At 45.2% G+C, this 26,666-nt stretch overlaps 2 protein-coding genes across 2 annotated transcripts in view; one reads left to right on the forward strand and one right to left on the reverse strand.

The window, feature by feature from the left end:
* LOC132819316 (L-gulonolactone oxidase) overlaps positions 1-5,282 on the forward strand; it is a 43,026-nt gene extending 37,744 nt beyond the window's left edge. Inside the window, exons 9-12 of the mRNA XM_060830770.1 lie at positions 943-1,092; positions 3,282-3,446; positions 4,768-4,858; positions 5,129-5,282. Of these exons, the coding sequence (XP_060686753.1) occupies positions 943-1,092; positions 3,282-3,446; positions 4,768-4,858; positions 5,129-5,257 (535 nt within the window). The 3' untranslated portion in view covers positions 5,258-5,282. The remainder of the gene's footprint in view (positions 1-942; positions 1,093-3,281; positions 3,447-4,767; positions 4,859-5,128) is intronic.
* Positions 5,283-8,773: 3,491 nt separating this feature from the next.
* Positions 8,774-20,206, reverse strand: nme6 (NME/NM23 nucleoside diphosphate kinase 6). Its single transcript, XM_060830771.1, has 6 exons — positions 20,165-20,206; positions 19,160-19,283; positions 12,149-12,251; positions 11,587-11,626; positions 11,313-11,473; positions 8,774-9,498 (listed from the first exon to the last, which is right to left on the reverse strand). The coding sequence occupies exons 2-6, from the start codon at positions 19,277-19,279 to the stop codon at positions 9,236-9,238; spliced, it is 687 nt and encodes a 228-aa protein (XP_060686754.1). The 5' UTR covers positions 19,280-19,283; positions 20,165-20,206; the 3' UTR covers positions 8,774-9,235.
* Between the last annotated feature and the right edge of the window lie 6,460 nt (positions 20,207-26,666).

Genomic DNA, 26,666 nt, shown 5'->3' on the forward strand with positions numbered 1-26,666 from the left:
ATCTGTTGATCAGATAAAGCTGAGGGTCACTCTCAACACCTACTTCTGCACAAAAATCACTGGTCTAGCCAGAGAATCACACCCCTCTCTACTTCAATCCATCCAAATTTATTGTATTTTTTCTTTTTTCTTTCTTTTATTCCTCTTTTTTATTTTTTCTTCTTTTTTACTTTTTTTTTCTTCTTCTTTTCTCACAAGGTGCTTTATTCAAATTTCCACCACCAGGAGGAAAAGAAACACCCGAGTGGCCAGTGACAAGCAGTGCCCTTCATATCAAAGGGCGATGCTGTGTGATCAAACAGTGAAGGGGTGGGGGGGACAGGGATTAAATCAAAATAGAGTTGGACGGGGAAACAATGCACTCCACTCCCTGCGGCGCCCACCTCTCCCTGAACAACTCTAGGGTGTCGGTGGATATTGCTTGCTCCTTTTCCAGAGACACCCGGGCATTGTATTTTACAGGATGTGTGCATCATTGACTAGACCAGCCTTTATTGTCCAATTAAGAGTCAATCACATTGTTGTGGGTCTGGAGTTCATGTGTAGACCAGACCTGGATAGGACTGCATTTGCCTTCCCTAAAGGGCATTAGTGAACCAGATGGGATTGTTACAGCAGTGGTTAGCTATGGAATTTAAATCAGATGGGAATTGAAACTATAATCTGAGAACATTAGTTTGGAACTCTGGATGATGAGTCTGGTGACATTACCACAATGTCAACTATTCAACTTCCACTCTCACACCTCCCTGTCTCTGTAACGTTCTCCAGCCCCTCCATTCTCAGACAAATCTGCACTCCTTCATTTCTGGACCCTTGAGCGCAATGCTGAGTCAAGAATGCCTCATGGATTATGGATTTGGGCTTGACCGAAGCCAAACTAATTGTCAGCGTCATTCCTGAGTGAACTTCCTAACCGTTAACCCTCTGATATCCTTGCAGCACCTTCTTCCCTTGCCTGGTGCCCTGGATTAATCGTTTCTACTTTTGGCTGGTTTACTCAGCAAAGGTCGAGCAGGTCAAACGCAGTGACAAGGCTTTCAACTTTGACTGTCTCTTCAAGCAACATGTTTCAGATTGGTCTATCCCCATGTAAGTAGCACCTCCTTACACTCTGTGCTGTCAGGGCTGAGCACTACCTTCCAACCAGGGCTCAAACCATTCTTCATTCGAGGGCTGCTTGTTGGTAGCTATTTCTTCATCCTCACTGACTCCTTCATCTGGTGAGATGCATTCATGTGGTGACACCACCTTGTGTATTTGCGTTGTTGTGTTATAGGGTATTTGGACTAACAGGATGAGAACTGATCACTATCTTCAACAATTGTCAACCCAACATTAAACTGAAAACCACTATAAAGCCAATACCGCACACTGCAGTACAATACAAAGACAAAGTTAGCAACTAGTTTTGTTTTTCAATTACTGACAAATTTGAGGTTCTCCATAGAGCAGGCCAAAGTGGAGGAGACTCACACAATTAAAAACTATTGAACTTTTACCTTTTCCCACATAAAACTAGCAAGAACTGTAATGTTAACTTTTATCTTGATTTCTTTATTTTTCTAGTCATACTAAGAACAGCAGTAATGCTTTACTTTTAACTTTGTTTCTCTGTGGCTACTTCTCCTGGGTTTGGTATCTAAGGTAGGAGAAAGTGAGGACTGCAGATGCTGGAGATCAGAGTCGAGAGTGTGGTGCTGGAAAAGCACAGCAGATCAGGCAGCACCGAGGAGCAGGAGGTCAGGCAGCATCCGAGGAGCAGGAGGTCAGGCAGCATCCGAGGACTGCTCCTTGGATGCCGCCTGACCCACTGTGCTTTTCCAGCAACACACTCTCGAGTTGGTATCTAAGGTACTTTTGCACCAAAGTCAGCACTGAGTAGCGGCATCTTGCACTGTTCATTGTACTCCTGTACTGCTGTACTTCAGTACACATGACAATAAAGCTCAAATCGAATCAAATACTGCTTAAGTAGCATATTAATAGCAAGGAATTAATTAGCTATAACATCAAGTATTTTGGATCCTGATTAGTTCAGCATTCCTTGGTCTCCAGGCTTTCCTTGCTCCTCATTCTTCCCTTCCCCTTTCTGCCCACCCACAACTCAGTCAGTGAACTGGCTGCTTCCTTCCCCACCCCTCCTTTTACTCCGACAGACTCATGCCATTGTCCTTCCCAGTAGACCCTCTTCATCCACTCCTGCACCAACATCAGCCTGCTCCCTCCAGATGCTCTCTCCCCAGCATGTGTCATCTATGCCTTCCAACGTTCCTAGTTATGATGTCTAACCAGGTCATGTGACTGTGTCTAATTGCTATCATGCAACTTGTTCAGACAAGTGCCTCTTCTTGTTAAGACTCACTAGTGGTTGTTCCCTACCGTTTCCCAAACAGGCTGTGAGACCCAATCTCAGAAAGGGGGCTGGTGGCAACATCCACCAGGATGGGGACGTCACTGACCAGGCCAGCATTTATTGTTCAGAGGGCAGTTAGGATCAACTCCATTGCTGTGGGTCTGGAGTCACATGGAGGCCAGGCCAGGAAAGGATGGCATTTTCCTTCCCTAAAGGGCACTAGTGAACTAGTTGGATTAATATGATGATTCATAGTCAGCATTAGACTCAATTTCAGATCTGCCACAGTGAGATTCAAACCTACGTCCCCCAAACATTACTTGGGTCTCCGAATTAACAGTCTAGTGTTACCACGAGGCCATCACCTCTAGCTCTACCCACAGATAACTTGTATCTGGCTGCATTTCACACACTCCCTCCTTCCCTTTCAGCCTCTTTTAAAAAAAGACTTCCCTCCCTTTTCGTTCCTTTGCAAGCAAATCTCCTCTTGATCATTCTCTCAGTCTCTTTAATTTCTCAGACTCCCAAGTTCATAGTCTCTGCCTCTGCCAATTGTCCATCTCTTTCTTTCCCATCATTTCAGTCATATATTTCTCTTTGAGTCTGTCTTGTGCTGCTAATCTGTGAGGCAGATTAAATGCAGCAAAGATACAGATGAATGATAAGCTAATTGGATAGTATAGCAGCCTTGGGGGGCTGAATGTCCTTTCTTGTACTTGTGTGAATTCCAAGGAGGAGTTGGTCACGAATTGCGTTTGTGTGTGAATTTTCCCTTCAGGCCTCGTTGCCTCAACTTTGATAACCAGTTTATCGAGACTCGACACACACACAGCTGTAGCTGCAATGAAGCGAAATGTGGGGGCCTGGCAGAACAGGGTCAGAAAACCTGTTTCATGACTGACTTGACTTTTGTTGCTCTAAACAGCATGCAGATCAGGCCCGCTCTGGAGCAACTGAAGAACTGGTTGGACAGCAATCCAAACGTGCAAGCTCACTTTCCTGTCGAGGTTCGGTTTGCTCGAGCAGATGACATCCTGCTCAGTCCCTGTTACAAGCAAGACAGCTGCTTCATAAACATTATCATGTACAGGTAACAGTGAGTGAAGGCGTGGGTAACCGACAGCAGGAAAGCTGCGAGAAGGGCCAAAGAAGCACAGTCCTATCATTTAAAATACCCTAAAAGCAGATTATTGCAAATACTGAAATGTAGAGAAAAATACAGAACATACTATAGTTACAGAGCAGATGAGGCAGCATCTGTTGAAAGGGGGTGAGGGGAAAAGGCTAATATTTCAGGTTAGAAACATTAATTCTATTCCTCTGCCCCAAAGATTCACTCTCAGCTAGTATTGCTCAGCTTGTTTGTGACTCAGTGTCACCCCCTGGAAGTTGACAGTGTAAATTTTTATCTTAAATTTGTATTTGGGAATGTGAGGATCATCAACATTGACAACCCAATCCTAATTATTCAGAGGGCACTGAAGAACCAACCACAAGCTCCACTGTGGACGTCGTGACCAACTAGGTAAGAACAACAGATTTCCTTCCCTAAGGAGCATCAGTGAGCCAAATGAGTTTTCACAACAATTGACACTGGTAGATAGCCAACCATTCAACTAAATCCAGATTTTTTGAGTTCTGAAGAAGGGCCACTTGACCGGAAACAACATTAATTCTGATTTCACTCCACAACTGGTTCCAGAGCAGCTGAGTTTTTCCAACGATTTGTTTCTATTGCAGATTTTTAAATGAAATTTAAACATTCCTCCTCACCCATGACAGGATTTGAACCTATGGCCCTCAGAGTATTAACACAGGGTTCTGGTTTACTTTGCCACTGTCTCCCCATGATAGTCTGTTACTGGCAGTGGATATTAGAGATTGGCTGACTTTTGCTAGTTACTCCATAATTCAGGGAAGTATCAGATATTAATAGACCGCTCTAAAAGGGAGAAGGGCGGCACGGTGGCTCAGTGGGTAGCACTGCTGTCTCCTAATGCCAGGGACCCAGGTTCGATCCCAGCCTCAGGTGACTGGCTGTGTGGAGTTTGCATGTCCTTCCCAAGTCTGCGTGGGTTTCCTCCGGGTGCTCCAGTTTCCTCCCACAGTCCAAAGATGTACAGGTCAGGTGAATTGGCCATGATAAATTGCCCATAGTATTAGGTGCATTAGTCAGGGGTAAATATAGGGTCGGGGAATGGGTCTGGGTGGGTTACTCTTCGGGGGGTTGGTGTGGACTTGTTGGGCCGAAAGGCCTGTTTCCATACTGTAGGGAATCATGAAAAAAACAAGAATGTGTCATGAAAGAGATGCTGATTGAAGTGTCCAGTGCCTCTTGCCACCCTTGTGCCTTCTGTTATACCCCTGCTCCCCTTTATCAGGTAGTGATTAACCAGAACATTTACTCTCAGACCCTATGGGAAGGAGGTGCCCCGGGAGCGGTATTGGGCAATGTACGAGGAGATCATGAAGAGGAATGGTGGAAGACCACACTGGGCGAAGGTGAGTAAGAGCAATTGGCCTTTTCAATGGAGACTTGGCTATGGGACCAAGTGCTGACATTAGACCTTCTCTTTCTAAATCTGTCTTACATTTTCACCCAATAACTGAGCATCATCAGCTTCCTGTGGAAACACTTTGTCATATCCTGGAAAAATTGTTTACTTTCCGAAATCACTTCACACTTTTCTAAACTTCTCTGGAATTGTATTACATTTCACTTCACACTTCCTGCCAGGCCGTATTCCTAACTCTTCTCTCTCCCTGATCCAGGCACACAGCTGTCTTCGTCAGGACTTTGAGAAGATGTACCCAGCATTCCACAAGTTCTGTTCAATCCGTGAGGAACTGGATCCTTCCGGGATGTTCCTTAACAATTACTTGGAAAAGACCTTCTTCTAAGAGTGTTGATGCTTCACTCATTTCTCCAACAGTAAATAAAGTTGTTGCTGAACTTGTTCAGATGGTGCTGAGTGCCCTGACTGTCTCTTGCCTCACTGATACGTGCACACACAATATTAGAACCTGTTACAAAGGATCTAAGGGAAGCGATTGAGTGACATTACCAAATCATTTCCCATTTATCTCTCGCTAAATGCACAGCTCTGAGAAACTGGATGACCGCACTGAGCCTAAATATCACCACTCAAAACTATTTTATATAAACTAGCTCAGACTTCCCTTTTACACTTAATTCAACAATCTGGTATATATTTTTCAATGAATCTGCCACTGAATAGCAATAGTTAATTCATCAAACACAGGATATACCTCAGTCACTGGCATAGGCTGGAGCAGTCTCACTGCCTTTCACCCATCGAGTCAGTGCTTGCTGCGTCATAACCTTATTCCCTTCAAATGGGGAGAAAGCAGAGGGTTGTGACAGAGGAAGCTGTTTGAGGAACAGGACAGATACAATGAGCTGAACGGCAGCCTCCTGATTTCTGCTAATTTTCCTTCATAATGAAGGTAATGGCCTAGAGGTATCATAGCTAAAGAGTTAATCTAGAGACCCAGGTGAGGTTCTGGGAACTGGGTTCAAATCCCACTCAGAAGATGAATTAGAATTCAATAAAAATCTGGAATTAAAGAATGAATGATGACCGTGGGATTTAGGGAAATCAATTCTGGCCTGTGTGAGATTCCAGATTCTCAGTAACATGGGTGAAGCTTAACAGTCCTCTGGGCAATTAGGGATGGGTAATAATGCTGGCCAAGCCAGTGATTCCCACAATGTATAAATGAACAAAAAGAAAATATTTGAATGGCCCATGATGTTAATGAATCAAGCTTAAATTGAAATTCCACCAATTCTTTCTTATGTTAAGTGGAATCTCACTGATTTCTATGGTGTTTCAGTTATGAAGACTTCAAAAAACCCTTTATTTTCAAAAAGTACACAGGATTTCTTGAAGGTGCTTGAATACTCATTGGGATTTTTAGACAATAGACAATAGGTGCAGGAGTAGGCCATTCTGCCCTTCAAGCCTGCACCACCATTCAATATGATCATGGCTGATCATCCTTAATCAGTATCCTGTTCCTGCCTTATCTCCATAACCCTTGATTCCACTATCCTTGAGAGCTCTATCCAACTCTTTCTTAAGTGAATCCAGAGACTGGGTCTCCACTGCCCTCTGGGGTAGAGCATTCCACACAGCCACCACTCTCTGGGTGAAGAAGTTTCTCCTCATCTCTGTCCTAAATGGTCTACCCCGTATTTTTAAGCTGTGTCCTCTGGTTCGGCACTCACCCATCAGCGGCAACATGTTTCCTGCCTCCAGAGTGTGCAATCCTTTCATAATCTTATATGTCTCAATCAGATCCTCTCTCAGTCTTCTAAACTCAAGGGTATACAAGCCCAGTCACTCCAGTCTTTCAGCGTAAGGTAGTCCCGCCATTCCAGGAATTGACCTTGTGAACCTATGCTGCACTCCCTCAATAGCCAGAATGTCTTTCCTCAAATTTGGAGACCAGAACTGCACACAGTACTCCAGATGTGGTCTTACCAGTGCTCTGTACAGCTACAGAAGAACCTCTTTGCTTCTATACTCAATCCCTCGTTATGAAGGCCAGCATGCTATTAGCCTTCTTCACTACCTGCTGTACCTGCATGCTTACCTTCATTGACTGGTGTACTAGAACACCCAGACCTCTTTGTACTGCCCCTTCACCTAAATTGATTCCATTTAGGTAGTAACCTGCCTTCCTGCTCTTGCCACCAAAGTGGATAACCATACATTTCTCCACATTTTGGACATATTTTAAACTTATCAAAAAAAACAAAGTTATAAAATATGAAAGGAAACTGTAACTTGCCACTTGCGTCGCATGATATTTCCTGCAGGAATCCTCATACTTTAAAGATACAGGGTGGGCTGTTGAGGACAGAGATGAGGCGAAACGTCTTCACCTAGAGAATGAGGAGGCTGTGGAATTCTCTGCCATAGAAAGTGGTTGAGGCCAAAACATTGAATGTTTTCAGATAGATAGATATAGTTCTTACAGCTAAAAAGATCAAAGGGTATGGACAGAAAGCAGGAACAGGGGACCGAGTTGGATGATTAGTTGTGATCACACTGAATGATGCAGCAGGCATTTCCTTCCACCTGTACCTGTTTCCTGGACCTCACGTTGGATGTTCCTGGTCACTGCTGACAAGACAGTGAGCTCTAGAGGCCTCCGAGGACAGTCCTACAGCAGTCAACTCCAGTCCTTGACCGGATGTGATGTGCCTTGGCTCCTTCCCTGAGCCTGCTTCAATGAATAGAGGGTTTCAACAGTTGCCAGGAGCTGGAGCAGTTGTGTGGTCAGGTCCACATGAGGTTCCAGAGGCCAAGGCTTTATTGTGCTGAACAGAGGATCCTGGGGTTCATTGGTTGTCTGTAAACGACCATCAGGCGTCAGTACATTACATAAGAGGTCTATCTCTAGATTCACCCTGCACCGACAGACTGTAAGTGCTGGCTCAGGTGTGACTCTAGACTGGTCTTAGCAGTGGGCTTGCCAGGTCTTGTTTTTCTAGTGCACAGCTACAGCCTCAAACAGCTTATAGGGAAGGCTGTTTTTTTTTACCATTATGATTACCAGAAGTTTAGATGGTTCAGACACATCTGTACTTTGGCTGCAGGATAAGGCAGAGACCTTTCACTGTGTCTCAATCCCTCACCACTCAAACCCTCCTCACTGAGGTCAGGACAGTGCTAGAAAACACATTTGTTCTACCAACAGGAGAGAAGTTCAGGTACATCCAAGACAGGACATTTCCCCATAACCAGCACCCTTTATTTATTTCATTTCTGCATGTGGAAATGTGTGGTGTGTAAACTGCCATTCTTCACGCTGCAACAGAGCAAAATTACTTAACTGGCTCTCTTGCATTTTGCAACATTCAAGTTTGAAAAGTCTGTAACTCGTATAGGGACAGCAAGCGGGACATTGCATTGAACTCACTAAACAGGATCATGCTCAGATGCACAAATGTTGGTTTCAAAACATGTACGCTATCACCTTCCTGGGGTTGCCCACGAACAGCTCCAGCTGCAATGTTGCTTATAATGGAGCCCAGCATCCTTTCCTGGCTTGGACTCCAGGCTCACAGCAATGTGCTTGACTCTCAATTGCCCCCTAAAAGGCAGAATAAGTCACTCAGCTCAAGGGCAGTTAGGAATGGCCAACGAATACTGGCCTGGCCAACAACACATTCATCCTATGAAAGAACAAAAAAAAATTCCTCAAAAGTGTTCTGGCTTCCTGTCTCCCTGCTCACTATCCATGGCATCAGCAACTGCTTATCAGCATTTGATTGACACATTTATCTCAGGAATATGTGGGAGAACCGAAGCCATGTTTACACAATGTCAGAAATATGGTGACAGATGTCAACATTAATAACCAGAAACACATGCTACCAATTCATACAAATATACAAATCTTTTATTCAAAATAACCAGAACAATCACAGTGAGAGAGTCAGATTGTCACAGTAGCCAGTTTAAAGATAAAGGTAATAGTCAGGAACGTTCAAGTTCCAAACTCCAGTTTGCCCATGAACACCAATTCTATCAGTGCTGGTTCGTCTGTTGTTATTGCACGGAGTTACGATCGACAGTGAGAAGCTGGAACTCCATTGTGGAGTGTTCCCTGCTTCGCCTATCCGAATGTAGTCTATCAATTCTCCAACAGAGTCAGAGGGACGCAAGCAGGCTGTAACCAGACTGACCTCGGGCCCCAGTGAGTGGGGCTTGCTGACTGGGGAACACTGACAGTGAACGCTCAGGTTGTTTGACCACAATGAGCATCAAATGGACCTGAATCACCTGCAGTCAAATCCATGACCCAGAAATAGATGCTCTCATGCCCGGGCTGTAGTCCATGCCCTCACAATTGGCCTGTGGTCACTACCCTCTCGATCTGTGCCCTTGAATCCAGTGTGCAGTCAGTGCCCTCGAAGTCAGCCTGTGGTGAGCTCTCTTGAGTCTGCACTGGTTGCTGTTGGCGTGTCCTGAGCAGGTGTAGCTGTTTCTCAGAATGGTAAAAGTATAGTCCTTGGCGATAAGACATCTCCTCCTTGTTGATCCACTGCTGCTGCTTAAACTCAGGAAAGAAAAAGGAAATCTCCTTTGCTGCTGATTCTGGGGAGTCTGAAGTTGTAAAAACAAAGAGGTAATGACAATTCACAACAGTCAGCTCTCCAGTGGAGAGGCTGAGGGACTACAGAGTGGGCACAAAGTTAGAGCAGCTGATTATTCAATAAATGCATATTCACCCAATGGAGGCCATTCAGCCTATCATAGTTGGGCTGTTTCTTTCAAAGTACTATCCAATCAGACCCAAACCTCTGCTAACTTTCTCACATGTACAATTTATTAGAACAGGCTTATTTCACCTGAATAAAGATGGCACGGTCAAACTTGAGATTGTTCGTTTCTGGCTGTTATTACAGACAATGCCCTGAGCCTTGGTACAGTACCATTAGCCTGAGATGACGGAATTTGCCCCATGTCTTCAATAAGTATAGTCCAAATCATTTCATTAAACCAATAGAAACGATGGAGAAAGAGAGTGGATGTGGTTCCCCAAGGTTTCTTCCTCATTTTCATATCAGGACATTATAGGATAAGCCCAGGCACAAAGCCAGGGAGGGACTGAATGGAGCAGCGATACCTGGTGTGGCCAGGTGCCTGCTCCAAATTCTTGGTCAGTACTGTCCCCATTACTGAAACAGTAATGCAGGGACCGTGCAAGGGACTGCAACTGGAGATAAGTGACAATACTGCAAGCAGACAATGAGACAACAGACAGCGAAAACTGCCTCTATTTGTACATTACTCAATCACAGAATGGGTCTCGGCACAGGAGGTGGTCACTCAGCCTGTTGGGGTCAGGGCTGGCTCTCTCAGTAAGGAATTTACCCAGTGTCACTCTCCCATTTCTCACACCCCTCCACCCACCCCCCACCCCCACAGGGGGTCAGTGTCACCCAGTCTCTCTCCCAGCTCTCACACCCCCACCCACAGGCCGTCAGTGTCACCCAGTGTCTCTCCCATTTCTCACACCCCTCCCCCCCCCACCCCCACAGGGGGTCAGTGTCACCCAGTGTCTCTCCCATTTCTCACGCCACCACCCCCAACCCACGGGGGGTCAGTGTCACTCTCCCTTTTCTCACACCCCACCAACCCATGGTCACACATCCACACCCCACCCATACCTCTACTTTTTCTATTCAGTTAATAATCTCCCTCAAATCAGCTTCCAAGGGAACCTTTCCCAGCTCTGTTTAGACACAAAACATCTGGCTTGTACAAGTACCATCTCCACTAAAACGGATACCGATATCCCAAGAATATAAAACTCTTCCCCCTTCTGCACCATATTTCCAGTCACAATTTTGTGTCTCTTTTCTGCTTATGTCTCGAAATAAGACGCAGGAAGCAATCCAGAGATTATTACTTTTGAGATTACTCATTAACTTCCTGTCTAGCTCTCCAAGCTCTGACTGCAGAATTGTGTACCTTTGCTGTCCTCCACTGGTGCCAATATGGTACTACTGTCAGATACTTTTGAGTCTCTTGTGGTCACCCACTGTCATATTCACTCTGCACACTGTTAGGCCACAGTGACTACATCCAGAACGGTGCTAGACATGAGGTTCTCAACTTCACAGATTTGCCAGTGTGATGAGCTGCTCTTAACCTGTGAAACCTGCAGCTCAAGTTGCTGCAACTGACAACATTTTTTAAACACATGACTAGTCACGACACAATGCAGCCTGGAGTTCCTAAATGAAGCAAGATGTACACTGTTGGATCATCACACTCCCCTGTCGATTAGATAATAAACATCACTACTAATAAGCTTCACTGCTAGTAATAGAGGGAGTATACCAAGAGCAGGTATAAGTTAAAATGAACCAATCCTTTTGCTCGACACAGTGCCTGTGTCCAGGAATACTTACCTGAGCCATGTGTGGTGTTTCTGGTGTCTGTCAGCCCATAGGTGCCACGGATTGATTCCGGAGCAGTGTACCGTGCTCGGTACACCTTAGTTGGGCCCATCACATAACGCCAATGCTGGATGGCATCCTCACGAGCCAAGACGTACGCTCTCATCGGACCACTGTCAAACAGAATGGAAGTGAAACAGCAAGGTTAGAGGAAGAGCAACTCGGTCATCATATGGGTAAAGGAAACAGCATCAAAAGCACACTCTGCTGTGCCTATAAAACCCACCTTGTCATGAACTCCACCACGCGCTGATAGAAAAATCGACCTGTAACAACACAAATCAGAAAAAATCTGAAGACTTTTTTAAGATTTGATGAGTTTTTTTTCAAAATTGTGAGGGATCTGAACAAGAATAGACAGGGAGAAGCTGTTCCCATTGATGAGTGTCAGCGGACACAGATTTAAAAAGGACAAAAGATGCAATAGTAACATGAGGAGAGTGGTCACACCGTGAGTAGTTACGGTCTGGTAGTAAATTAACTCAAGGCTTTCATAAAGAATTGGGGAATGCGTTGAAGAGAAAATACATGCAAGGGAAAAGGCCTAGGCGTGCAGCTGTTAGACAGAGCTAGTACAGACACTATTAGCCAAATGGAATACTACCATTTGATTCTATGACGGCATTTTCAAACCCACATTCTGTAGCTGAGAACATGAATGGCAGCAGATACATGGGAATGTCAACAATTCCTGAGGCAATTAGCCAGTAACACCTACACGGCACAAACAAACCAAAAAGGAAGAACTCAATGTCCTCATCAACATTTCCAGGAGCAGGGACTCATACCTGAATGCTCTGCATAAAATGCCTGAGTTTCTTCCTGACGCCATTTTAAATACTTGTGCTTCAGGATGATAAAGTTGTTGTCCAATATCTTCTGATGGATAGCCTGAAATCAACAAGCAGCAAAAAGGACTTAGTACAATAATTCCAACCACTCAGGGTTGCCTTGAGGAAACAGGGTGAAGGTGAGGATCACATTCTGACAAAGGAGGGAGGGGCTGCTTCACTGCCCTGACTATTCCCCACGGGAGATGCCTCAACAAGGAGCACGAGAACAGGTCAACAACGGGATGTCTGAGGTCAGGTGACCCAGTCCACATTCAGCATTCACATATACATAGCTCATGCCAGGCAGCATGCACAAACTAGCCTGTCCTCCCCAACAGCCTGAGACACCCAGCCTGTACAATGCTATAACTAAACCTTGACCACACAGTATGTTTCTTGTCATCCTGCTGATGACAGGTTCCAGTTTTTATGCAACATGACAGACTCCTACAATTATTTGGAGGCAGCCAAAAGCTTCACAGCTTGGGAAAAACCTGGTGATATATATACTCTGTTATTCATACACAGAAGAAAAGCTATACTTGCAAGGCCGAAGATTACTAACTGCATTTAAGATACTAAATGGTACTGACGGAGCAGAGAGAGAGAAACGGTTTCTTCTGGAATCAAGAAAAAAGGAGCAACACAAGATTTGATGTTATTGTCACATGTACAGGAGTACAGTGAAAAGGGCATAATATCACCACACAATGCACCATCTTAAATACAGGTTCCTAGGTACAAAATCTTATGCTGAAAACGTGTTGCTGGTTAAAGCGCAGCAGGTCAGGCAGCATCCAAGGAACAGGAAATTCGACGTTTCGGGCATAAGCCCTTCATCAGGAGAGGCTGATGAAGGGCTTATGCCCGAAACGTCGAATTTCCTGTTCCTTGAATGCTGCCTGACCTGCTGCGCTTTAACCAGCAACACATTTTCAGCTCTGATCTCCAGCATCTGCAGTCCTCACTTTTTCCACAAAATTTTATGAACAAGATATAAAGAAATAACAAAGTTAAAAGTTAAACATTGTAGAAATTATAGTATAGTGTAGAAATATACAAAATAAGGTTACATTACACATTGCAGACCTTCCTAGCTTTAAGTAGAAAATAAAGAAATAAAGCTGAAAGTTCAAACATTACAGTCTTCCTTAAGAGCTTAGCCACAGTGAGACCACTCTTCAAGGAATTACCTCAAGACTGGAAGTCCATGCTGATACAGAAATATCAAGAAATAGAAGCAGAATGTTGTACCCACTGAGCATGTCCCACCATTTCAGAAAACAATAACTGATCTGATTGTGGCATCAACTTCATTTTGCTAGTCTGCCCACTCGTAATCCTTAACTCCCATGTCAATCAGAAATCTAACTCACGCAGCCTCCTATATATTCAATTCATCACTTTGCACTGCTATGCAGGGAACAGGATTGATTCCTAAGACAATTGACCCTGCAAGAGAAGAAAACGCTTCCTAAAGTCGACCTGAAAAGGAAGATGTTGTCATTTTAAACTGTGTCCCCACGTTCCATGCTGAGTTGAGCGGAAGTCAGCACCAAATACACCAGAACCACATATGTTTTAATATGATCACAACTCATTCTTCTGAATTCCAACAGGCTCACTGACAATTCTAGCTCCTTTAGAATAAACCAGAAGCTCTCCAGAATTAACTGAGAAGAGGAATCGCTCATTTCACTTCATTATTCATTCATGTGAAGGGGGGCATCGCTGGCTGGGCCAACTTTTGTTGCCCATCCCTAATTACCCAGAGGGAAGTTAAGAGTTAACCACATTGCTGTGGGTCCGGAGTCACATGTAGGCCAGACCAGGTAAGGATGGCAGTTTCCTTCCCTAAAGGATGTTAGTGAACCAGGTCGGCTTTTCCAACAATCAACAATGGATTCATGGATATCATTAGAGTCAGATTTTTGTTGAATTCAGATTCCACCACCTGCCACAGCAGGATTCGAACCAGGTCCCTAGACCTGGGTCTCTGGATTAACAGTCCAGCAATAATACCATTAAGGCCATCATCCTTCCTTGGACTGGGAAGCTAAGCTTTTCTCCAGAGGAGGAGGTGGCTACTGGACAGGGAAAAGGTCTGGAATGAAAAGCTGAAAATGGGTGTTTGTGCCAAACTTCAGATTTACAAGAAGACCTTGTAAATGTGTGAATGCCTTTTGCAGCCTAATTCACCATCTGGATATCAGTCTTAAACCAGTGGGTCTGATTATCCTGCAGAAGATAAGCCTTTAGTACAGCCATCAGTCAAGTGAGGCTTCTCTGACCTTCTTCTAATATCCTTTCTCAAGGCCAAAACTATCAACAATTCTCCAAATGTGGTCTTACCCAGTCCTTGTACAGCTGCATTCACTGTCCCCCACATCTTTCCTTTTGCTATAAACAGAGCTTGCCCCAGTTGCAATAGCAGCATACTTGTACCAGGACACCCAGACTCTCTATACCACTAAGCTTTGCAATCTCTCTCCATATAAATAACGTACTACTTTTCTATTCTCCCCATATCAGACAATTTCATCCATTTCCACTTGATATTCCATACCCCAAATTTTAGCACTCACTTAACCTATCTCTATATTCTCATGACAATTCGCATTCCTACACACCTTTGCATCATCTGCAAATTTAGAAACCATACATTTGGTCCCTTCATCTAACACAGAGGAATGATTATGCCTTTCAGCCCCTCAAGCCTGTTCCGCCACTCAATTAGATCATGGCTGATCTGTGGCCGATCTCCACAACTTGCCTTTGATCCATATCCTTTAATATTTTTGCTTAAATATTTAGTCATTTCAGATTTTAAATTGTAAACTGACCTAGCATCCATTGTCATCTGTGGAAGACAATTCCAAACCACACTTTGATACCTTTTCCTATGTCATTTCAAAGAGCCAGTAGAGCTTCATCAAAGAGCCTCATCCTGCACTGTCAGTCATTCATTTATAAAACTTCAAGCACAGAACAGTTATTTCAAAATATGACAAAACATTCACATGCATTAAAACTTCTAATATTGCACATCAGTTCTACAGATTTGCAAAGAATTCTTTCCTTGAATGAGTTTGAACAGTCTTCCTCGGGCAAGATGCAGCCAGAGTAGATCAACCTTTCAAAGGGTCACCCAATCTAGTTTTATAATCAGGTGCTGCTCCTGAGTTTGGTACCAGTGCATACATCTACCAGCATAACCAAACCATCCTCACTATCCAGATCTTTCACCCTGGACTTGCATTGCATCCATTACCTCTCTGATATCACCCACCTGAACATCACATGCAGAATTACAGCCCCCAAAACAACACAGCTGAAGAGAATTCTTCCTCTGACTTACTTTCATTTGGAGTCACTTCCTGCACTGCCTCAGCTACTTCACTCTGAGTCATTAGAAAGTCTACTTTCCTGAAGCAATGTACTGATTTGTTGAATGACAGAATCCCAAGAGTCTTTCAACAGTTGGACAACATTCAAAAGAGAGATTCCCGTTACACGCTGCCCTATTGTCAACTCTGCAATACTAGCCGCCACATCCAGGGCCTTCTCTCTCTTTGCCTTGACATAACGCTGCTTCAGACAGTAGACAATCTCCTGCTCCAAGAGCTGGCTCAGAGAGCGGAGGAATACAAAGCGAATACAAAGTGATGCATGGGTGTCCTAAAGACCTATCCAGGAAGATGACAGTTTGCCAGCCCAGAAGCCTGCCATCCCACTGATGTATCCATTCACAGCAAACTTACTCACCCAATGTATGACAGGTAGATGATGGACTGCCCTGCAGCAGAGGATTCTGTTCCTTTCAAATCAGCAGCAAGTCATATTTCATCCATATAGCAGTTGGCCATAACCGAAAGTAATTTCCTGACTCTCTTACACACCAGGGGATCCTCTTATTGTGAGGCTAACATGTCACCCCCAAAGCATGTGTACAGAACACTAGTCTTTTCGCAGTTACAGACATCCTGGGGTCTGGGGTCTTCCAATATTGAAGGTATCCCCCTGCCAGGTAGACCTGGATGTATCTCCTGCTGGAGTTGAATTTGAATTGAATTGAATTTGAATTGAATTGAATTTATTGTCACATGTACCGAGGCACAGTGAAAAGCTTTGCCTGGTGAGCAGTACAGGCAGATCAAGTAGTTAAATAGCATAGATAGTAAATAACAGGTAAACAGCAGCAAAAACAAAAATTCAGGTACAGGCAAATGTTAAGAGTTTGTGAGTCCATTCAGTATTCTAAAAACAGCAGGGTAGAAACTGCTGCGAAACCGGCTGGTGCATGTGTTCAGGCTTCTGTACCTTCTCCCTGATGGTAGAGGTTGTAGAAAAACATTGCCAGGGTGGGATGGGTCTTTGAGAATGCTGGCGGCCTTTCCTTGACAGCGGGCCTGGTAGATGGATTCTATAGATGGGAGGTTGGCCTTTGTGATTGTCTAGGCCGAGCTCACCACTCTCTGTAACCGTCTCCGATCTTGAATGGTACATCCAGACAGAAAGCTCTTGATGGTACACCTATAAAAGTTGGCAAGGGTATTCGCCGTCATGCCAAATTTCCTCAGCTGCCTGAGGATGAAGAGACATTGTTGGGCCTTTGTAACCAGTGCATCCACATGAACAGTCCATGAAAGCTTGTTGTGGATGACCACTCCCAGGAGCTTGACACTCTCCACTTGTTCCACCTTTGTGCTGTTAATGTGTAGAAGGACATGAGTAACATCCTGCTGAAAGTCAATAATGAGTTCCTTGGTTTTTCTGGCATTGAGCTGGAGTTAAGCATCTCCTCCTTCGTACGTCAGAATAATGTGTTAAGCTAGGACTTCCATTCCCAGTCAGCAAACCAGCCCCAGAGGAAAAAAAACATGTGGGCTATCAAAGGAGTAGGAGAAGATCAGCCTGGGAGAATGAATAGCTGCGGATCATTAGTGGCTGACACTGATGGGGTCTCCTCTACATGAGGGAGACAAAACGCAGAGTGGGCAACCACTTTACAGAACACCTATGCTCTAACCATAAAAATGACCCTGAGCTTCCAGTTGCTTGCCAATTCAAGATACTGTACCACCATTTTCCCTGGCCAACATCTCTGTCTCAGACTTGCTTCAGTGCTCCAACAAAACTCAGTGCAAGCTGGAAGAACAGTGTCTCCTTTTCTGTTTGTGACCCTGCAGCCTTCTGGACTCAATATCAAGTTCACTTAGATTAGGGCCTGAGCACCATCCTGTATCTTTATCCCATCCGCCACTCACCAGGCCTGTTACTACATGGGTTGCTACCATACACTACCCATCGTCAGCAACTAATTGTCCCCATCAGCAGCTACTCATTCTCCAGACTGATGTTACCCCATTCGTTTGTCTGCCCAGCTGTTTTTCTCTCTGTTTCTGGGCTCTATCTTCACCGATCATTTACTCTTTTCCCTTCTCCCCACCCTTTCTCTAGCATTTACAGAGGAACCTCAATGATCCGAACACTAATTATCCGAAAAATAGGATTACCCGGAGGAGATCTCAAGGTCCCAATGGAAACATTACATCAAAGACATGTTTCCAACAGTGATCGCGTTTTTGTTTACAGTGAGGGGATGGAAGAGGAGGGTTTTTGGTGTGGGGGACAGTGTTGGATGAGGTTGGAGGGGTGGTGTTGGGATCGGGGAGGCGGTGTTGGACGCGTTTGGGGGCGGGGTTTCATGCACTGTGCACTGCTGCAGTCTCCTGAACAGGGAGCAGACTTTAAAAACTCTGAGCCCCAAAGGAAAGGCATTTAATTGATTAACTGAATAATCGATTACCTGAACGAAGTAGTGCCCACCCATCACATTTGGATAAATTAAAGTTCCCCTATACACCAATCATTCCCTAGCTATGGTCAGTTCTGAAGGAGGGTCACTGAACCTGCAAAGTTAATTTGGCTTTCTCTAATGCTGCCAAACCTGCTGAGGTTTCCCATCAATTTCATATTTTGTCAGTGACTAATCTCAAATATTTCGTCAAACCTGCTTAGAAGCTCAATCTTGGCTCCCAGACTCAAGGATCGCCTCTTTCCAGACATATTAGCTGCTGCAGGTAATGGTTAGCGTCAGCAACACCACAAGAGGTTTAAAGGATCCGAGTGCCCATGAAGTAAGTTGATCGTAATGAAATACTTAGATTAGATTACTTATAGTGTGGAAACAGGCCCTTCGGCCCACACTGACCCGCCAAAGCATAACCCACCCAAACCCATTCTCCTACCTTTATCCCTCCACCGAACACTACGGGCAATTTAGCATGGCCAATTCACCGAACCTGCACATTTTTGGACTGTGGAGGGAAACTGAAGCACCCAGCGAAAACCCACGCAGACACGGTGAGAATGTGCAAACTCCACACAGAGAGTCGCCTGAGGCAGGAACTGAACCCGAGTCTCTTGGCACTGCGAGGCAGCAGTGCTGACCACTGAGTTCTGAGGAAGGGTCTCTGAAGCCGAAACGTTAATTTTGATTTCTCTTCACAACATCTGCCAGACCTGCTGAGCCTTTCCAGCAACTTCTGTCTTTGTGGTTATCTAATCTTTGTTCTGGCATTCAGTGCACTTTTATGAATTGTGAGAACTGGCAAATTCTGGTCATCAGTAACTTTAATGCAAATAGCTAAAAGTTACTGCTTTATAGACATTTTAAGAGACTTGCCCATTTAAGCAATGGGAGTTGAATCTTATCAGAATGTCCCAAAGTCATAGCATCAGAATCATACGCTGAAACAGACCCATCAGTCCAACTTGCCATGACAACCAGGTTTCCCAAACTAAAAATGTCACATAGGGTGTAATCCTTTCCTACTTCCTTAAACTGAATTATAGGCAAATTCACAGATGTATAACATGATGTTGCAGTCTCTAATGATCATTAAGACTCATGCAGTCACAGATGCCCACAGGTTGAGTGAGGTTAACAGAAGTTCTCCCTACCTGCAGGATTAAGGGGTGAGCTACAGCATCAGGTTTTATCAGAGCTAATGTGAGCTGGAGTAAAGGCCGAGCATGTCCAATAGGCGCCTGCATTTTCACAACTCTGAGAAGGTTGAACATCACCCTGATGAATGAAGATAACATATAAGACGATAAACACGATTGATAAACTCATGGTGATCCTGGAGCAGGAGGAAGCCCTTGCTTGCCTGCTCCAGGACACAGTTACACCTTTACATCTTTGTCACACGTCCCTGGAGATCCATACCAAGTGAAATCTGTTGATCTCAGTCCCAGACATTTCCAATGACTCCAAGTTTTTGAAGCTCTTTGGACAGGTGGAGCGTTCCTCTTTATGTGTGTATGCGTGTTGCGGGGGCGGGGGCGGGGGCGGGGGCGTGAGGGGGGGGATGCAGAAGTGGGTTGTGCGTTTGGATCTGTGGGAGGTATGCGTGGGGGGGGGGGATGGGTGGTGTGTGTGTGTGTGTGTGTGTGTGTGTGTGGGGTGCGGAGGGAACAGGCGTGGGGTATGTGTGAGTGGGGGCGTGGGGTTGTTGTGGAGGGGGGTGTTGTGAGGGGTATGCGTGGGGGGTGTTGTGGGGGGGGTTGTTGTGGGGGGGTGTTGTGGGGGGGGTGGGGTTGTTGTGGGGGGGGTGTTGAGGGGGGTGGGGTTGTTGTGGGGGGGTGTTGAGGGGGTGGGGTTGTTGTGGGGGAGGGGGGGTGGGGTTGTTGTGGGGGGGTGTTGTGTGGGGGGGGTGTTGTGGGGGGGTGTTGTGGGGGGGGTGTTGTGGGGGGGGTTGTGGGGGGGGTGGGTGTTGTAGGGGGGTGTTGTGGGGGGGTGTTGTGGGGGGGTGTTGAGGGGGGGGTTGTGGGGGGGTGGGTGTTGTAGGGGGGTGTTGTGGGGGGGTGTTGAGGGGGGTGGGGTTGTTGTGGGGGGAGGGGGGGTGGGGTTGTTGTGGGGGGGTGTTGTGTGGGGGGGGTGTTGATCCCCGCGGAAACACTCACCCGCTTGCGCTGCCGCCGCCATAGAAACCGCCAACCGGAAACAGTCCGTGCGAAATCAGTCCCCTATATCTTCCGGTTCCGCCCGGACTGCCGCTCCCGGGGGCGATCGATCCCGTGGATTAGTTCCGGGGCACTGTGGGAGGCTGACAGGGTGGTGATGCCCTTTCGTACCCTCCCCCAGGGACTGACTCTGTCAGTGGCAGGGTCACTCTTACCCCCTTCTCCCTGAGCTCCGATCACAATCTTCACAACCCCCCTCCTGCCATCACACAGTCATGCAGCACCGAAACAGGTGCTTAAGTCCAATCAGTCCCATGTTCCCAAAGTAAACTCGCCCCATCTGCCTCCTCCAGGCCCATATCCCTCAAACCTTTCCTATTCATGTATTTATCCAAATGTCTTTTCAACATTGTAACTGTATCCACATCCATCACTCCTTCTGGAAGTTTATTCCACATGCAAACCACCCTCTGTGTTAAAAAAATGCCAGTTTTGAAATTCCCCACCATAGGGGAAATTAAACTCTTGGCTATTCACCTTATCTATGCCCTCATGATTTTATAAACCTCTACAACCTCATCCTCCTACACTCCTGTGAAACAAATCCCAGCCTGTCCAGCATCTCCTTATAACTAAAACCCTCCATCACTCCTCCCTCTTTCACCCCTCCTTCCATCCTCTGGTCCACTTTCCTCCCTCTCAGACTATAGCATGAGTAGGAGATATACTAAAGAGAGAAATCAGAAGGACAAAAAGGGGTCATGAGGTAGCCTGGGCAGATAAGTTTAAGGCATTGAGTGTAAGGATAGACAAGTTATGCTGCAGATTTATAGAACTTTAGTTGGACCGCACTTGGAAAATTGCATTCAGTTATGGTCACTGCACTACCAAGAAGAATGTGGATGCTTTGAAGAGGGTACAGAAAAAGGTTTATCAGGATGTTGCCTGGTGTGGGATATAGGTAAAGTAGTGTTACTTCTGCAATTATAATTACTTATACAAAGTAAATGAACTCACACCAGTGTGTAATTGTTTCAGCCAAGAGCTGAGTCAACAAGAATGGAAACTATGTGGAGGCCAAAGTATGGTTTGGACGAGGATTGGGTATGTCAGTATTTAGATTTGTATGTGAATAAAAAACAACCTTTTAGTCAAGAGGAGGCGGACTATGCGTCCTGTTGGAAGGGCAGCTTGGGAATGATGGCAGTAAAGACAAGGGATTTCCCCTCTGCCCCACCCAGTCCCTGGGATTCTCTTGGCTGTTTGCCCCTCCCAGTGCCATAAAATCAGATTAGGTGATAATGGGGGAGGAGGAGAGACAGACAGGGACAGGGAACAGATGACTCACAAGAGGAGGACAAAGGGGCGGTGGATGGGGATGCTGTTGTTCCTGACCCTCAGTCCTCAGCAAAAGAAAGGGAAGCTAAAGTAGACGTAGAGGAGGCCTCCAGAGGATCTAAACCAAAGCCTAAGGGGGATAAACAAAAAAACAGGGAAGAACGTAACGACTTCTCCCCTTCGGGAGGTACCAACAGGGTTTGTAAGTGCCCCCCTCACCAGTGGGGAGGTCAGAACATTTAAAAAGGAGATGAAGGTCCTGGTTGAGGATCCGGTAGGGTTGTCTGAACAAATTGATCAATTTTTGGGGCCCAGTCTGTATACGTGGGCTGAGTTAATGTCTATTTTGAATATACTATTTACTGGGGAAGAAAGGGGACTTATGCAAGGAGCAGCCATTAAAATATGGGACAGGGAACACCCGATTGGAGATGGGGGTGCTGGACAGGGTGAGATGAAATTTCCCCTCAGAGACCCCCAATGGGAAAATCAAAACCCAGAGCATAGAGAAGAAATGAGAGAATTGAAAGTCCTGATTCTAAAAGGAATAAGAGAGGCAGTTCCGAAATCGCAGAATTTGACTAAAGCCTTTGAAGTTAGACAGGAGAAAGATGAGACTGCCTCAGCTTTCTTACAAAGATTAAGAGACTCAATGCGGAAATATTCTGGAATGAACCCTGAGGAGCCAGTGGCACAGGATCTTTTGAAAGTACATTGTGTGACAAAGGCATGGCCAGACATAGAGAGAAAGATACAGAAGACAGAAGGGTGGAGTGAAAAACCATTAGATGAATTGTTAAGAGAGGCACAGAAAGTGTTTGTAAAGAGAGAGGATGAGACAAAAACAGAAGGTGAAAATGATGTTAGCTACGGTTGATGAGGTAGTTAAGAAAAGAATGGAACCAATATTGAGCAACCGGAGTGGCGGGTGGCAGCATGTAGGACAGAGAGGAAAGGGGAGAGGGAGAGGACAAGGGGGAGCATTTGATAGAGGGTTTGGGCGTCAGGGACAGAGATGGAAGTCTCCACAGGAGGACATTTTAAGCGTGAGTGTCCTGATCTACAAAGGGAAGAAAGGGCAATTCCGCTTATGAATTTTGATGAAGATTAGGGGTGTCAGGGGTTCCTGCCTTCAGGGACCCACTAGGAACCCTTGATAAACTTGAAGGTGGGACCCTGTAGGGAAGAGGTAGTCTTCCTAGTAGATACGGGGAGCAGCACGGTCATCGCTGAATTTTAAACCAAAGAAAGTAGAAATGTCAACACGGTCAATTACTGTTCCCGGGGTGAAAGGGGAGGGATTTACTGTCCCAGTATTTGAATCTATGATGATAGAAGATCCTAAGGATAGGGAAACTGTTGTATATCCCTGATATAGGAAGTAAATTACGAGGGAGAGACTTAATTATTCTCTTAAGACTGGAGATTGGAATTCAGGAAAAATAATTAGTTGTACAAATGGCAATGTTGACAGAGGATGTGGAGAGAGAGATAGACCCTATTGTATGGGCTAGGGAAGGGAATCGTGGAAAACTACAGATCCCTCCCCTTGAAATAAATTTAAAAAGGAAAGGGGACATTGTCTGTGAGCGACAATATCCCATTTTCATAGAAGGTAAACGAGGACTGCAGCCAGTAACTGAGGGACTGATTAGAGATGGACTGTTGGAGCCATGTATGTCTCCTTATAATACCCAATCCTACCTGTGCGGAAATCTGGTGGAATTTATCGATTGGTGCAGGATTTGAGAACATTAAATCGAATAGTACAGATCAGACACCCAGTGGTGCCAAACCCCTGTATGTTATTTAGTAAGATCCCTCATGGCCACAAATGGTTGAGTGTGATGGATTTAAAAGATGCCTTTTGAGCTTGTCCCTTGGTGGAGGAAGTAGGAACTTGTTCGCCTTTGAATGGGAAGACCCCAAGACAGGACAGAAACAGCAATACCGGTGGACTATGCTCCCCCAGGGGTTTACGGAATCCCCGAATTTATTTGGACAGATGTTAGAACAAATATTGGAGAAATTTAGCAGCCCCAAGAGGACTACCCTGTTGCAGTATGTAGACGACCTCTTAGTAACAGGAGAAAGAGTAGTAGAAGCCACTAACAAATGATTGAATTTCCTGGGTCAGTAGGGACTGCGAGTATCTAAGAACAAACTACAATATGTGGAGAGAGAAGTGAAATACTGGGACATTTAGTTAGTGAGGGGAAGCGAAAGATAAGCCCGGAACGGATAGAGGGAATAGTGGGGATGCCGCTGCCCAGGACTAAACGGGAGTTACGTAAATGTTTGGGTCTAATGGGATATTGCAGATTGTGGATTGATTCCTATGCTCAAAAGACTAAGAAATTATATCTCAAACTATTGGAGGAGGAACCAAATTGTCCAAGTTGGGATGATGAGGAAAAAGTAAAAAGTGAGGTCTGCAGATGCTGGAGATCAGAGCTGAAAATGTGTTGCTGGTTAAAGCACAGCTGGCCCGAAACGTCGAATTTCCTGTTCCTTGGATGCTGCCTAACCTGCTGTGCTTTAACCAGCAACACATTTTCAGCTCATGATGAAGAAAAAGAACTAGTTGAGGAACTCAAAAGAGATCTGATCCATGCCCCCGTGTTAGCCTTACCTTCTTTGGATAAACCTCTCCACCTCTTTGCTACCGTGGATAAGGGAGCAGCTTTGGGAGTATTAACCCAGAGGTGGGGAAGAATGAAACAGCCAGTAGCATATCTTTCGAAGCTATTGGATCCAGTATCCCGGGGGTGGCCTGAGTGTGTGCAGGCTGTGGCTGCCACTGCGCTGTTGGTGGAGGAAAACAGAAACTTACATTTGAGGGAGCCCTAATAGTAAGCACCCCACACCAAGTGAGAACGATCCTAACCAAAAAGCTGGGCGATGGTTGACAGACTTGTGGATTCTGAAATATGAGGCAATATTAATAGAAAAGGATGATCTAGTGTTGGTCACGGACAATTGTTTAAATCCAGCTGCCTTTGTTTGGAAAGGGGAAGGAGAATCTCCTCAGAATCCAGGGCACGACTGCCTTGACATTATAGAATGCCAAACTAAGGTCCGCATGGACCTGAGAGATGTTCCACTTCATGCAAGGGCTAGACTTTTTATAGACGGATCATCCCAGGTGACTGAAGGGAAAAACACATAATGGGTATTCAGTCGTAGATGGGACAAAGGGTAGTGTAGTGGAGGCAGGAAGGTTGTCAAATGGGTGGCCAGCTCAGACCTGCGAACTCTATGCATTGGAAAGAGCCCTTAGGGCATTAGACAATAAAGAGGGAACAGTATACACTGATTCCAAATATGCATTTGGTGTTGTGCACACTTTCGGAAAAATATGGCAGGAAAGAGGATTGATCAACAGCCGGGGGAAGGAATTAGTACATGAGGAGGTGATTAAACGGGTCTTGGAGTCTCTATTACTCCCCCGAGAAATAGCAGTAGTGCATGTAAATGGTCACCAGAAAGGAAATGAACCAGACGTTAAGGGGAATAGACTAGCCGGTGAAGTGGCTAGGGAAGCCGCCCTGAACCCACAAGAAGTGGTGATCCATTCCCTAATACCTACTGTCCCAGGTCCTCAGGAAGCTCCGATATTTACTGAAAGGGAAGAAAAAGAATTGAAAGATTTAGGGGCTGCAAAAACAGCAGATGGACATTGGATGTTACCTAATGGAAGGGAAATGTTAAACAAAATGATGATGTGAGAGATTATGGCTGTCCTACACCAAGGCAGTCACTGGGGAGTACAAGCAATGTGTGATTTGGTTCTTAGGGAATATGGATGTAAAGGAATATATACAATTGCTAAACAAATATGTGAGGGATGTATAATATGCAGAAAGGTAAATAAAAAAGACTTGAGAAAGACCCTGGGAGGAAGAGACCCAGGATTGAGACCCTTCCAGAGTATACAAGTAGATTATACTGAACTATCCAGAGTAGGGAGACTAAAATATATGTTAGTCATAGTAGGTAATTTATCCAGTTGGGTTGAGGCATACCCCCTAGCTACTGCCACTGCGAGTGGGGTGTCTAAAACAATATCGGATCACATAATTCTCTGATATGGGCTCGTACACCGTATAGATTCCGACCAAGGAACTAATTTTACCACTAAAGTGTTACAGGGGGTAATGAAAGGGTTAGGAATTTCCTGGGAGTTCCATACTCCATGGCACCCTCCATCATCGGGAAGGGTTGAGAGAATGAACCAAACACTCACACGACAGCGCTCTAAATTGATAATAGAAACCAGACTCCCTTGGACTCCCTTGGACCAAATGTTTACCTATAGCTCTCTTGCGAGTACGAACAGCCCCAAGGAAAGATTTGGGACTATCCCCCTATGAAATCTTATTTGGATTACCTTATCTGGGAATGTATGGAGAATTCTTCGAGTAAAAAATGAGGTCTGCAGATGCTGGAGATCACAGCTGCAAATGTGTTGCTGGTCAAAGCACAGCAGGCCAGGCAGCATCTCAGGAATAGAGAATTCGACGTTTCGAGCATAAGCCCTGATGAAGGGCTTATGCTCGAAACGTCGAATTCTCTATTCCTGAGATGCTGCCTGGCCTGCTGTGCTTTGACCAGCAACACATTTGCAGATGTATGGAGAATTGCCAATTCCTGAAACTAAAGACTTGTTCTTAAAGAAGTATATACTGGGCTTGTCCTCCTCTTTGTCTTTCCCCAGGAAACAGGGTTTATTGGCACAGACTCCACCCTTGAATTCACCGTTCATCACATCCGGCCGGGAGATTGGGTCTTAGTAAAATCATGGACAGAGTCTAAATTGCAGCTCTTTTGATTACCAAAACGGCAATAAGGACGGTGGAGAAAGGCTGGGATCACTACACTCGGATCAAAGGGCCAGTGGACTCTCCAGTTGAGGAAGAAGTCTGGACAGCCGAATCAACGCAAGACCGGCTGAAACTCAGGCTAGCTAAAGAGACTTTGAGTAACTGATTATACAGTGGTGACACGAGCGCGGGATTATTTCTGTAGGATTGTATATTAAGTCTTTTTGTGTTTCAACATGATGTTTAGAGTATTGGGATGCTTAGAGTTATGATGCTAGCCCTCTTAGTATTGGGATTTTGTCAAATATCATTTTCATATGTATTATTAACAGTTCCTGAGT

This window comes from Hemiscyllium ocellatum, chromosome 10, assembly GCF_020745735.1.
Source record: "Hemiscyllium ocellatum isolate sHemOce1 chromosome 10, sHemOce1.pat.X.cur, whole genome shotgun sequence".
NCBI lineage: Eukaryota > Metazoa > Chordata > Chondrichthyes > Orectolobiformes > Hemiscylliidae > Hemiscyllium > Hemiscyllium ocellatum.

Bases quoted from the DNA above. Each gene is read 5' to 3' on its own strand.
- nme6 (XM_060830771.1), bottom strand. From the start codon at position 19,279: ATGTTCAACCTTCTCAGAGTTGTGAAAATGCAGGCGCCTATTGGACAT. The intron at 12,252-19,159 runs GTAGGGAGAACT...TGTTGATTTCAG, and splicing joins CTCACCCCTTAATCCTGCAG to GCTATCCATCAGAAGATATT. The intron at 9,499-11,312 runs GTAAGTATTCCT...TTACAACTTCAG, and splicing joins AAACACCACACATGGCTCAG to ACTCCCCAGAATCAGCAGCA.